The following is a 12841-nucleotide window of genomic DNA, read 5'->3' on the forward strand; positions in this document are numbered from 1 at the left end:
CTCATCTTTTTAAGTGGGAGAACTTGCACAATTGGTGGCTGACTAAATACTTTTTTCCCCCACTGTATATATATATAATAGAAAATTCTATTTACATAATATATCTTTATTGCATTACATTAGTGAAAACTAGCAAATTAAAATGTAAAGGTCATAAAACAGACATCATTTTCTTTATGGAAACATAAAGAAACATTTTAATCAGGGGCATTTGATTTTGTTTGATTTGTGAGATTGACCTAAGCATTCTCAAGCTTCCTTTAACAAGAGACAAAATTTATATTTAGCTTAACATACCTGATTTACGAGGGAAGACTTTTATATCTGGAGACCTGGTAGAGAAAGAGTTTAACAAATAAAAAAATCCTAGTTACTTCGAACAAATAACTAGAGATGAGATCAAAACAATACTTTGATAAGTACCATGTACAGTATAATGAAAAATATGATAGAGGTCTTACTTGCAGTTTGCAGCTTTTTGTGGCGGTGCCAGGAAGTCCCAGAAGAAGAGGGCGTCGCCTACAGTGACCACACCCATCTGATCAGGTGTAAACCTCACCTGCCTGATGGGCTCTGAGTGACCAATAAACGCCTGGAGGAGAAACGGACACATTCTTGATCTCTTTCATCATCTGAACGTCATCAAATCCAGCATTCAAGCAAACATACCTGTGAATTGATGTCCAGGTGCATGTCATAGTCCCACACCTTCAGAGAGTTCTGACCGGCCGTCAGCAAATAACGGCCATCTTCACTGACCGCCAGAGACACACACTGATGCTTATGCACCTCAGATACCTGTAAGTACATGAATATTGATTCTAAAATCTGATATTTAAATGTTCTTAGAAAGAGTCTTTCACCTGTCTGAGCAGTTGTCCTGTATGTGTGTCAATCCAGAGGATCTTATTGGCGGATGTGGTGATGAGCAGGTGTGACAGTGACGTGGGTGAGAAACACACATTCAGGGCCGAGTCCAGCGTTGTGCTCTCAACGTCCAGAATACTCACATCAACCCGGAGTAACTGTGACACACACAAATAAACACTATTTAGCACATACAGTATGTCATAAATTGTTTTGTTATTGTTAACTAAAACAAACTTTTACAAATCATTTAAAAAATCTGAATAAAGCTGAAATAAAATAAAATACAAATACACATAATAAAATATTATTACAACATGAAAAACCTGAACAAAAATGAAAAATGTTGCCTTGGCAACTAATGGAAATAAAAGTTTAGGATGAATAAAAAAAATGCTCAAACTAAAAGTGAAATAAAAATAAATTAAATCTACTGATACATTTAAATTTATATTTATATAGGACACTATACACATTTAATATACCAACAGACATATTTAAAAAAATAAAAACTAATAAAAATGACAAAAGTAAATAGCAAAATGATCAAAACTTAAACTAAAGAGAAAATGAAATTTAGACATGTTGCCTTGGCAAGTAACAGAAATAAGTCTTTGTTTAAGTAATAAATTACTAAAACTGAACAAATAAATTAAAGCTAAATAATAATAATAATAATAATAGTTAAATTAATAAAATATAACAAAATTTCAAAATATTAATAAATAATATAATAGTATAGAAATAACACTGGTCGTAAATCACTGTTAAAAACAATAAATTGAACTTGAAATCAGTACATTTCGATAATACATTTGAAAAATAAATTGAGCTTGAATTGAAAATTAACTAAAATGGGGGAAAAAATAAAAAAAAGTGAGATTTTGATTATGCCCCAGATTCAGCGAAAAAAGAATGATGGAAAATTTGGCTTTCATTTTTTATAGGAAAGTGGTAAGTAGACCGGAAAGAAACAGTGAGAGAGACAATGGGATCAGGTCATGTGATCCAAATGCTCTTACATGTCCCAAGCATGTGCACAAGTCCACTGCGCCACAGCTCTGACAAAACATTATGGTTTTGATGTACCTCATTAAGTGACTGCGCTTCCATGATCGTGACAATGTATTCGGTCGGACCAACTAGCGCTAGACAGCGGCTGTCAGAGCTCACGGCCAAAGTATCTGGGCCACGATTCACACTCCATGCAACCACATTACCTTAGAAAACATAACAATAATTCAGAATGCTGTATCTACACAGATATTTCAGTTCTCCTGAAAAGCTCGTCTACAAATTTGTTCATCTGAATGTGCTGTGAAGAGCAACTGACATCAAATGTGTAATTTATATTGTGCTGTAAGAGCGACCGTTTACTCACTCAGAACACGGACCACATGATGGTCATGTTGAGAAGAGTTATAAAGTACCAAGTATCCAAGAGCACCAGCACTAAACAGACCCTGACCATCAGGAGAATAGATCACACACTCAACTGATCCACAGTGCTGCCTGCAAACACACAACACACACATTAAATCAATATATCAATAATATAAGTGATGAATGTGTATTTAATGCAGTTAAAATAATAATGTTACTAAAATATACACAACTACCTTTCAAAAGTTTGGTATTGGTAAGATTTTTTCATGTTAAAACAGTAATATTGTGAAATATTATTACAATTTAAAAGAACTGTTTTCTATTTAAATATATTGTAAAATGTAATTTATTCCTGTGATCAAAGCTGAATTTTCAGCATCATTACTCCAGTCTTCAGTGTCACATGATCCTTCAGAAATCATTCTAATATGATGATTTGCTGCTCAATAAACATTTTGAGTTTCTTATAAACGTTCTTATAAATTTAAGTAACAAAATAATAAGTTCTTATATTCTTATAAATGTTGTGCTGGTTCATATTTTTGTGGAAATCGGCGATACATTTTTTTCAGGATTCTTTGATGTATATACAGAACAGCATTTATTGGAAATATAAATCTTTTGTTACATTATAAATGTCTTTACTGTCACATTTGATCAGTTTAGTTCGTTATTTCTTAATAAAAGTATCAATTTCTCTAAAAAAAACCTTACTGACCCCAAACTTTTGAACGGTAGAGTATGTGCTGGTCATCATTAGTAGAGATTACATAATTAGTAAACATCACAGAGTGTAAAAATGTGTTGGTTTGTCAGAACAAATGAGTGTTTGAGAGTGTGTACGTACCTGTGCTGGGCAATTAGGCTTGATGTTTGGATATCAAACACTCTGACAGTTCCAGAGCTCGATCCACAGGCGAAGAGAGGCATGCTGGGATGGAACGCAACTGAACAGGGACTTTCATCGTCATCAGAAACAAAGTCATAGAGCTACAAGACAAATAAACTTTAATGTAATATCAGTCCATGTCTGGCGTCTGTGCACCCACCAGCATGTAAAAGCATACATTTGTGTGTGCAATGTGCACGCATGTTTTAATAAAAATATTCCCATAACTGACCTGTTGCATGGTGTCCATGTCCCACACCCGTACAGTGCTGTCTCTGGACACTGTGGTGACCCGCCGTCTAACGCAGTCCACACTACAGCCCAAAACACTCGCTGTGTGTGACCTCATGAGTGTACGGTAACCGCGGCTACTGACATCCAGATACCCAAGATTCCCTGTGGTTGTGGCTGCTAGAACTCCCGAGCCGTCCGAGGACACGCACACCAAACTGACAGGCCCCTCGTGCTCTGCAAACACACCAAAACCTCAGTGATTCATAGTTAGTTTTAAGCAAGCAAGATAATTGATTGTGAGAGTGATTGACAGGAGAGTACTGACCTGCCTCTAAGAAAACAGATGAGAAGTCTAGAGGCCACAGACGCATGAATCCATCCTCTGAACCAGTAACGCAGAATTCATCACACACACTGATGCTGTTCACTGCAATACCGGCTCCTGAAAATGTATTTATGATACAGTCAATAATAAATAAATAATACTTTTTTTTTTTTTACTATTGTTCTCAATTATGATTAAAAAGTGATTTTAGAGATGAAATAATAATAAAGACAACAACAATTTTTGTCAAAATATATTTTCATTAAATTTTTTTCCATTTTTAATAATTAATAAAACAATAATTTTTAATAATGAATGAAAATGATCAATTACACCATGCAAATTTCATTTTTATTTTTAATTGAATGTAATTTTTTTTACATTAATTTTATTTTATTTAATTCATACTGTTGCAGAAAAACTGAGAAGAATTAAGGATTCGGATTGAAATTGAATCAAATCGTGAAGTGTCTAAAGACCCTAGACAGAACAGAATTATTATTATTATTGCTGCTCACAAAACACAAATTCTCACCTGTGCTAAAGGTCTGTTTCTCCCTTTGGTGGGCGTGGGTCTCCTGAGCTGGGAGGAGCCTCCTGATGTTTTTTATCGCCACAGCAACATAATCGATCTCCAGAATGTGACCACTCCTACTGCTGACAAACCTGCTCCAATCACAAAACACCTCAGGATGAGATCAAGATTAAATTACATCATTAATGTGAGCAGGTCTGTATACTACAGTAATTTAAGTGGACAGCGTAGAGTTTAATGTGTCTGGTCATTTGTCATGATGTCATGTGTTTCTGTGTACTCACAGTGTGCGCTCATCCACTGGACGGTCCTGAGTGTGTCCCTGCTCGAAGGCGAGGTCAGTAAACTCTAAATTGTGATACTGTCCCAGATTCACCGGACAAGAGCGTAGAGTACCGCCACGCACACGCCACAGACGTATGTTACCTAAACCACATGACACCATACTGCACACACAAACACATATTCACTTATAATCTGCCCGTATGACTGAGATTGATAACCCTGTTAATGATATTGATCATATTGTACAAACAAAATCCCACTCCACATTAAATCTAAAATATGTTCTGAATGGCTGTGATTTTGTAGGACACAACAATATAATTATGTATGCACACCGTGTTTCATCAAAGAACGCTATTTTCATTGTCTGGATGTCCACATCTGTGTGTGCTTTAGCCAAGACTGGAACCACACTTCCTTCTGCCACATGCCGAGTGTTCCAAAGGATCACCGTCTAAACAAGCAAATCAAAAAAATAACACAAACATACACAATATTCAAAAAAGTACAGTTCATCATATGCAAAACACTCACAGTTTTGTTGTGGCTGTCTTTCCCTACGCCACACAGCACTCCTCCACTCTGAGAGAAACTGAAACAACAAAAACATCACCTGAGCTTGAGAAATCCAGCTGGCATTGAACACACAGTGACAGATCTGCAGATCTGCTGTATATGTGTGTTTGTTGTACCTGAGCAGATTCAGAGCATGTGTGTGTGTAGGAATGATGGTCTGACACACTCCTCCGCTGTAGCTCCAGAGACGAATCAGACTGTTTGCGCCCATCTGAGCTGATGCCAACAATGTAGAGCTGGTATTTAGCGCCAGAGCTGAGACCTATCAAACAACAGGAACACATCAACATGAAAATCAGTGTCAGCTAAGCTAACTGTAACTTAAAATGGTGTGTATGATAAGGTGACGACTGTTATTTTATAAAACATGTTTATAGGATGAACCATGTTATCCAATAGCCTGGATACAAAACTCACACTAATTAAACTCTATACTAACTACTGTACTAATGTGACAAGCTGCTATATTGTTCAACATAATATTTGCAATTACAATAATAACAATAAAATATTTAAAGAATAGTAAATAAAATAATATGTCTTAATATATACATATTAAAATACTACAAATTAATATCCCAATTATATATTTACATTTACAAATATATGTAATTTTATTTATATAATAATATAAATCAAACAATGTCTTTTATCATGTTGCTATAGTAACAGTTTTTAAAAAGCAATAAGCCACTCTAAAAGCTGTGGGTTGCAGTGACTGTACCATGGTTTATTCCACATTACATCATGCAAACCACCACTAAAACTTGGTAAAATCACTGTAATTTTGTAAAACTATTATTTAAGTGTGTGTTTGTTTATAAAAATAAGACCTTATCTGTGTGTCCAATGAAGAATCTCTGTTGTCCGGAAGAAACCGTCATGCTGACGATAACGGCGTGACAAGGATACACAACTTCCTCTCCATCAGAACTCCACACAGCCTGAGAGACAACACAACATCAGGTAAAGTAATTAAAATCATTTATTACATGCTATAATCGATGCATTAAATGTTGATTTCCACATGGTGCATTTTTGTACCCCTTTTGTTTTGTGTTTGTGTGTGTGTTACTCACACATCTCATTGTAGCTCCTCCGAAGCCAATAATTCTGTTCAGCTTCAGAATGGGGTCAGGATACAACTTCTGAAATATAAACAGAGACCCTCCAAATGATTACAGCACACAAAAAGAGCCTAGTTGTAGATATACACACAGCTTTATCATGTAAACCTTGCTTTGACATGCATTTACGCTCTGTTAGTCTGTGTTTATGTGTGGTTAACCTGAGGTTTCTTCACTGGTTGGTCAGAAGACAGAGAGACAGGCCGAGGAGATGCTGCATTGATGACCTAAGAAGAAAGCTTTAGATTGTTTCTTCCAAATTCTTTTTGCTTTTAAAAGAGCAAATGTCTTGTTAGGATTTCAACTGAGGAAGCTAATCTTGTATCTACTTTACTTACTGTGATTTCCTCCTCACTGTCTGTCGTGTGAGTATAGACGTCATCCTCACAATGAGCATATACATGTACTCCAGCATCATCAGCATGCACTACTGTGACCTGTTCGTCCGCCTGCGACCTTTGACCCGGTGACCCCGGGCTCTCTGAGCCTCCAGAGTGTGTATAATTCAGCTCAGGCAGACGCTTTGTCTGGTTTGCTGAACGCTGCTTAGTGCGCTACACAGAGAGAAAGAGAGAGAAAAGCCATTAGGGCTTGTAAATGTCAACATTATTTGCACTGGAAAGAAGGTCAGCTGAAGTTCACACATAAACACTCACTCTCGCAGGTTTGGGGGTGGTGATCTGCTGGATGAGGGAGACTCGGTCTTGTACAGGTTTACTGACCTTTACAGCACGACACTCTTCTCTTTGAGGACTTTTTTCGGCTGAGACTGTGGAGTGAGCATATGGTTTCATCAGATAAAATGCAGTGTTGTCTGCGATTGTGTGCGTTTACATGCTCAAGAAGACTCACTTTTAGTTTCACTGCTGGATCCTTTTTGTATGGAATCAAATGGTAACTTTGTTCCATCTGAGGGAAACCTGTCAGTTACACACAAGAGGTTCTATGTTTGCAATAAACATTCTGAAACAATGAAATAACATTGGTATGTGAATCATTGACCTTATTTAAATGCACATCAATATTATCTAAATGCACATCAATAATTTAACAATATTCCATTGAGTATTCCGATTTCCACATTCATTTTATAGACAATATCCTGAGTCCACAAATTCTGTAATATGCTTCTTTTAATCAGAAATTTGTTGCATGTAATTACCTTATGCATAAAATCCATAATATTTTTAATTGAAAAGTGTTTGTGAAAAGTGCTTATTCAATTGTGCAAAAGTAGTAAAAGATTAATAACTGAGCATACTGTATAACGACAGCATCTTGAATCTCTCAGGAAAGTTAATAGTTAATAGACCTTAATGAGATGTGCATGCAAACATAGTCATTGTTGAATATCAAGTGAAAATGAGCAGGTTAAACCTATACGGACAACCTATTAACTCCAAAAGGTTTATTAAAGAAACAGTTCACCAAAAATGAACATCTGAAACTATTCCTTTAAGCAAGGTGTTTATGTAACAGAAATGTGTATTCCTAGTTCTCCACAACAGGTTACACTCACCTAATGTAATCATATAAGTCGTGCCATCTCTGGCCTTTCGGCACAGGGAAACACATTTCTCTGGGCATCGGTGCAGTGCAATCTGGCAACATCACACCAGATTGCCTGAACTCAGAGAATGACAGACCTACAAAAAAAAAAAAAAAGATTATTATGTAATGATAATAATAAACGCAATTTATAAAGCACCTTTATAGTTCACCAAAAATGAACATCTGAAACTATTCCTTTAAGCAAGGTGTTTATGTAACAGAAATGTGTATTCCTAGTTCTCCACAACAGGTTACACTCACCTAATGTAATCATATAAGTCGTGCCATCTCTGGCCTTTCGGCACAGGGAAACACATTTCTCTGGGCATCGGTGCAGTGCAATCTGGCAACATCACACCAGATTGCCTGAACTCAGAGAATGACAGACCTACAAAAAAAAAAAAAGATTATTATGTAATGATAATAATAAACGCAATTTATATAGCACCTTTATAGAGTGCAAAGACGATATACAATTAGCTAGACAATAATCAACCATAACAGACACAACCACACATGCACAATCAAGATAGAAATGTACCGGGGTCAAACAGCAGGTCACTGGTGATGATGTTTTTAACAGACATATTGGCACAGAGTTTGACGCTCTTTAGGTGACTGTGGGTTCTGTTGAGGTAAACCGAGAGCACATAACGTAGATCCATTGTCAAGCACGTCCACCTCGTGCTCGGCGGCGCTGGGCCCACTAAACCTGAAATGCACAAGTTATCAATCAGTAACTACAAAAAATGCTTGCTGCATGTAGAAAACATCATAATAAAAAACAGAAAGTGTGAGATACCTTGTTTAGCAGTACAGGCCGTATTCTCAAACACTGAACCGTGTGCAGCTCCACACAGAAAAGGGAACTGCAGCCATGTCGCCGTGGACTTGAACTCTTTGAACATGTTAGAGAACGACACACGGATCACCTGACCCTCCTGAATGATGAAGAAAACAACAAAGAGTGATAAATCAAAAGAAAAATCATCATACACATGTGTAGATCAGTATAATTACATCAACCAGGTATACGGAACAATGTTTATATTGTTAGTTAAAACTAAAGAAACTAAAAATCATTTTTGGTCATTGAAAAAAAGCTGAAATAAAATAAAAATATTAGACGAACAACTTGAAAATGAGAGATTTTGCTTCGGCGACTGATTGAAATAAGTTTAAGTTGAGGAGCTAAAATGACAAACTAATACCTTAATAATAAATTAATTAAAACTATGTAGAAATATAAAAAATATATATAACAAAAATGTCAAATTACAATTTTTTTTAATTAGAATTAAAACTGAAAATATAAAAATATTTTTCCTGAATGATAAACAAAGTAACAAAGAGTGATAAATCAAAAGAAAAATTATCCAAATATATGCATAAAATCATATAATAGCAATACTATCAAAGGCCTTATTTGTAAACATAGAACTGTACATGAAAGTCTGCATCATTACATAATTATTCACATAAAACTACACTTTTCACCTCAGCAGCAATGTCTAGGTGCACAATGAAGTGTTTGTTTGGGCTGGGTCTGAACAGCAGGTAAAGGTACCGTCCGGTGAGACCCAGAGACTGGCTGCTGGTTTTGGGCAGGAGGATGTAGTTACTGGCCGGTATAGAGCCGCGGATCCGGAACACAGAACACTTCAGGCTCTTATCCTACCAATAAACAATACAGTACAATATGATAAATATATGAATACAAAAACTGAATGCTAATGAAAATCCTCTGCAGCAACAACATCATATTACAGTTTCATAAGAAAGGAACAACCGCCTACCATGTATGTGGTGACGTCTCCCTCTTTGCTGACTTTCTTCCATTCTTCTATCTTCATGTGTTTGAAGATATTCACATACGGCTGCTGCCACAGAGCTGATGGAGAGATACAGGTACACAATCACTGCTGTATGTTTATTTTAGACACCCCCCTCTGCATGTGTGCTGTACATAGTTAACCGCATTGTGAGAGGGGGTAAGTTTAGATAAATCAGTGTAAAAAATGTATAATAACTAAATGATAAAAATAAGATGAAACTATAAAAAAGATTAATATAAATGAATTGATTAAAATAAAGTAAATAAATGAATAGTACCAACCCCAAACAGTACTAGAGTGAGTAGAAACAAAATTATATTAATAATAAATTAAAATAAATAAACAATAGAATAATATTAGCTACAAATGTAAGTTCATAGAAAATAAACATTTTCCAAATAATATTTAACACATATTTATAATGTAAATTTTTCACAGACTAAATACACGAAAACATATAGCTGCCTTTTTAATATTACGGGGTTCATGACATCTGAAAGACTAAAAACCTCTTGTGTATGGTATACAATCTGTACTGTTCTGCTCTGTACATTTCAAACTGTATTATAACGTTACTGATTTGAACATTATTGTGTTATGCTGCATTGTATATTGTACATATTGGGCTGTAGTGTATATTCCATCTTTCAACGAACAAATTAACTCAGTCTAGGTCCATTTCAGATGCTTATTACTGATTAAAGTGTTTAATAGGTAATGTAATCTTACCTCTGGATGACATTATTGTTTACTTCACAGCTCTGATTCACCTGTTGACAGCTAACGGACTGTAGGTTAGCTCACAAACTACCAGGAATGAACTGACTTCCGTCTCCTACGAGTCCAGAAAGATTTTATCCATAACAGCACCTCATTTTATCGTCGTACAGAGTTTAATTTTCGGTTTTGGTCGCAGTTATGGGGGTTTTGGAGTCTGTTGTGCTGTTGATGAACCGCTCTTCTGCTCGCGCTGCAGAGACCGCCGCGACGCGTTCGAACGGCATGACGTAAGCCGTACGTCATCATGACCGCAACCGTGACTCGCCGAGAGACAGACGATGCAGAAAAATATTATTTTATTTTATTTATACGCATGTTTTAATAATTATGGGGGCATTATGGGAACAGGGGATGTTGTGTACAATTAATCTATTCTCGCAAAATATACGACGGCTTTTGAGAAAATTGGGGAAATAATAATGCAAAGAGAATTTCGTCGTTGTTGTTTAATACGTCTTATCTTGCGAATGAACTGTTTACTGAACATTCTAGATGTTGTTTGTTTGTTTATATATAATATCTAAAAAAAAAATCCACTAATCTCCTTTATGAAAAAATGCATGCCTCTTTTATTATATACCAGGCGTAAATGGCGGTACTGTAAAAATGGTTGTACTTTAATTTCGCGAGAAAATAATCTTCAGATGAACGTCCTCTGAAAACGCGTTTCCAAATTGCAATGTTGTTTGTTCTTCTTGCGCTCCCGTAGCTCCATATGGCTGCCATAGTGACGAACGGGCAACAGACGCTTACGTTAAATCTTAAGGCAAGATTTCCGCTATTTTATGCTAATTATCGCTCTTATGTGACCAGATTTACGATTAAAACAGTACCGGTTTGTTATAATTCTCGATTAACAGCATCTGTTCTAGATGTTGTTTGTTTGTTTATATATAATATCTAAAAAAAAAATCCACTAATCTCCTTTATGAAAAAATGCATGCCTCTTTTATTATATACCAGGCGTAAATGGCGGTACTGTAAAAATGGTTGTACTTTAATTTCGCGAGAAAATAATCTTCAGATGAACGTCCTCTGAAAACGCGTTTCCAAATTGCAATGTTGTTTGTTCTTCTTGCGCTCCCGTAGCTCCATATGGCTGCCATAGTGACGAACGCAGCAACAGACGCTTACGTTAAATCTTAAGGCAAGATTTCCGCTATTTTATGCTAATTATCGCTCTTATGTGACCAGATTTGCGATTAAAACAGTACCGGTTTGTTATAATTCTCGATTAACAGCATCTGAATATGAATTTTAGAGCGAACGATGATCGTTGTTTATCAAACTAGCTTAACTGCTATTATCTGATGTGGCTTGTTGTACGTTAATTAGTTTGTTTTTCACTGAACATGAAGTTATTCATATATTAATGCATAATTGTTGAGAGATATTCGCTTTCGATTAGATTTGGGGTCTTATTAAGCGCGTTAACAATTGAATTGTATTGCTTTTATTGGAATGTGTCCTTTTTCTTCTTGTCTAACAGGTGAAAGTTGTGTTTACTGAATAAAAGACAGCAGTCATGTCTTTTAGAGATCTGAGAAGTAAGTGAACTACAAAGGGACTCTTATAAAATGTATATTTTATATATATATATATAAAACATGTTTCAGTATGTGGTCATGAAGCATCATAAGAAATGAGCAGCTGTTGTGTAATCAGATAGTCTTTCAGTAGAAAAGTAAGCTTATGCTAATGCATGCATGAAAATGTGTATGAATATTAGTAGAACACTTACAGTATGTTATGGATATGTAGATTTTACAGAGATGATGCGAGCACTCGGCTACCCTCGGCTCATCTCCATGGAGAACTTCAGATCTCCTAACTTCCCTTTAGTAGCTGAAATCCTCATCTGGCTTGTTAAGAGGTAAGATATATTAAAGTGGTCCTATTATGCTTTTTCACTTTTTCAGCTTTAGTTAGTCTGTAATGTTGCTGTTTGAGCATAAAAAAGATCTGCAAAGTTATAAAGGATATATTTTATTGAACAGAAATAACTTTTCAAAAACTACAACGAACGACTCGTTTGGACTACAACGCATATTTTGCGGGATTTGTGATGTCACAAAGATTGACGAATGGGACAAGACCTGGTCGAGCTGCACTAGAGAAGGCAACGAGTGTTATTGAATTGATTTGATTTTGACGCAATATTTACACTGAAGCTAGCAGCAGGTAACTTTTCAAAAACTACAACGAACGACTCGTTTGGACTACAACGCATATTTTGCGGGATTTGTGATGTCACAAAGATTGACGAATGGGACAAGACCTGGTCGAGCTGCACTAGAGAAGGCAACGAGTGTTATTGAATTGATTTGATTTTGACGCAATATTTACACTGAAGCTAGCAGCAGGGGCTATGGTAAGGGGCGTGACATTTCCTGACCAGGCGCCGAGTGCTGCCAATCACAGCACACACTGGCCCAGCTAACCAATCACAAC

The 12841-nt window shown here is 36.1% G+C and overlaps 2 protein-coding genes across 3 annotated transcripts in view; one reads left to right on the forward strand and one right to left on the reverse strand.

Annotated features, from left to right (window-relative positions):
- Positions 1-10591, reverse strand: part of wdr90 (WD repeat domain 90) — an 18455-nt gene extending 7864 nt beyond the window's left edge. The window contains exons 1-26 of one of the 2 annotated variants that reach the window (XM_016236670.1): positions 10340-10591; positions 9572-9666; positions 9273-9449; positions 8578-8716; positions 8317-8487; positions 8037-8163; positions 7077-7144; positions 6881-6993; positions 6563-6778; positions 6386-6451; positions 6177-6245; positions 5931-6041; positions 5214-5359; positions 5056-5113; positions 4857-4975; positions 4521-4682; positions 4237-4367; positions 3702-3818; positions 3375-3610; positions 3101-3243; positions 2249-2379; positions 1957-2087; positions 864-1025; positions 670-798; positions 462-592; positions 298-332 (exon numbers count right to left, since the gene is read on the reverse strand). In XM_016236670.1, coding sequence (XP_016092156.1) covers positions 298-332; positions 462-592; positions 670-798; positions 864-1025; positions 1957-2087; positions 2249-2379; positions 3101-3243; positions 3375-3610; positions 3702-3818; positions 4237-4367; positions 4521-4682; positions 4857-4975; positions 5056-5113; positions 5214-5359; positions 5931-6041; positions 6177-6245; positions 6386-6451; positions 6563-6778; positions 6881-6993; positions 7077-7144; positions 8037-8163; positions 8317-8487; positions 8578-8716; positions 9273-9449; positions 9572-9666; positions 10340-10352 — 3196 coding nt within the window. In that variant the 5' untranslated portion in view covers positions 10353-10591. Of the gene's footprint in view, positions 1-297; positions 333-461; positions 593-669; positions 799-863; positions 1026-1956; positions 2088-2248; positions 2380-3100; positions 3244-3374; positions 3611-3701; positions 3819-4236; positions 4368-4520; positions 4683-4856; positions 4976-5055; positions 5114-5213; positions 5360-5930; positions 6042-6176; positions 6246-6385; positions 6452-6562; positions 6779-6880; positions 6994-7076; positions 7145-7743; positions 7866-8036; positions 8164-8316; positions 8488-8577; positions 8717-9272; positions 9450-9571; positions 9667-10339 lie in introns of those variants that run through there. The other variant, XM_016236679.1, reaches the window with a different exon arrangement.
- A 730-nt stretch (positions 10592-11321) lies between these two features.
- The window catches only part of cluap1 (clusterin associated protein 1), an 8573-nt gene continuing 7053 nt past the window's right edge, over positions 11322-12841 (forward strand). The window contains exons 1-3 of the mRNA XM_016236690.1: positions 11322-11537; positions 11880-11937; positions 12152-12263. Of these exons, the coding sequence (XP_016092176.1) occupies positions 11916-11937; positions 12152-12263 (134 nt within the window). The 5' untranslated portion in view covers positions 11322-11537; positions 11880-11915. The remainder of the gene's footprint in view (positions 11538-11879; positions 11938-12151; positions 12264-12841) is intronic.

The sequence above is a fragment of the Sinocyclocheilus grahami genome, unplaced genomic scaffold (genome assembly GCF_001515645.1).
Source record: "Sinocyclocheilus grahami isolate Dianchi unplaced genomic scaffold, SAMN03320097.WGS_v1.1 scaffold19.1, whole genome shotgun sequence".
Taxonomy (NCBI): Eukaryota; Metazoa; Chordata; class Actinopteri; order Cypriniformes; family Cyprinidae; genus Sinocyclocheilus; species Sinocyclocheilus grahami.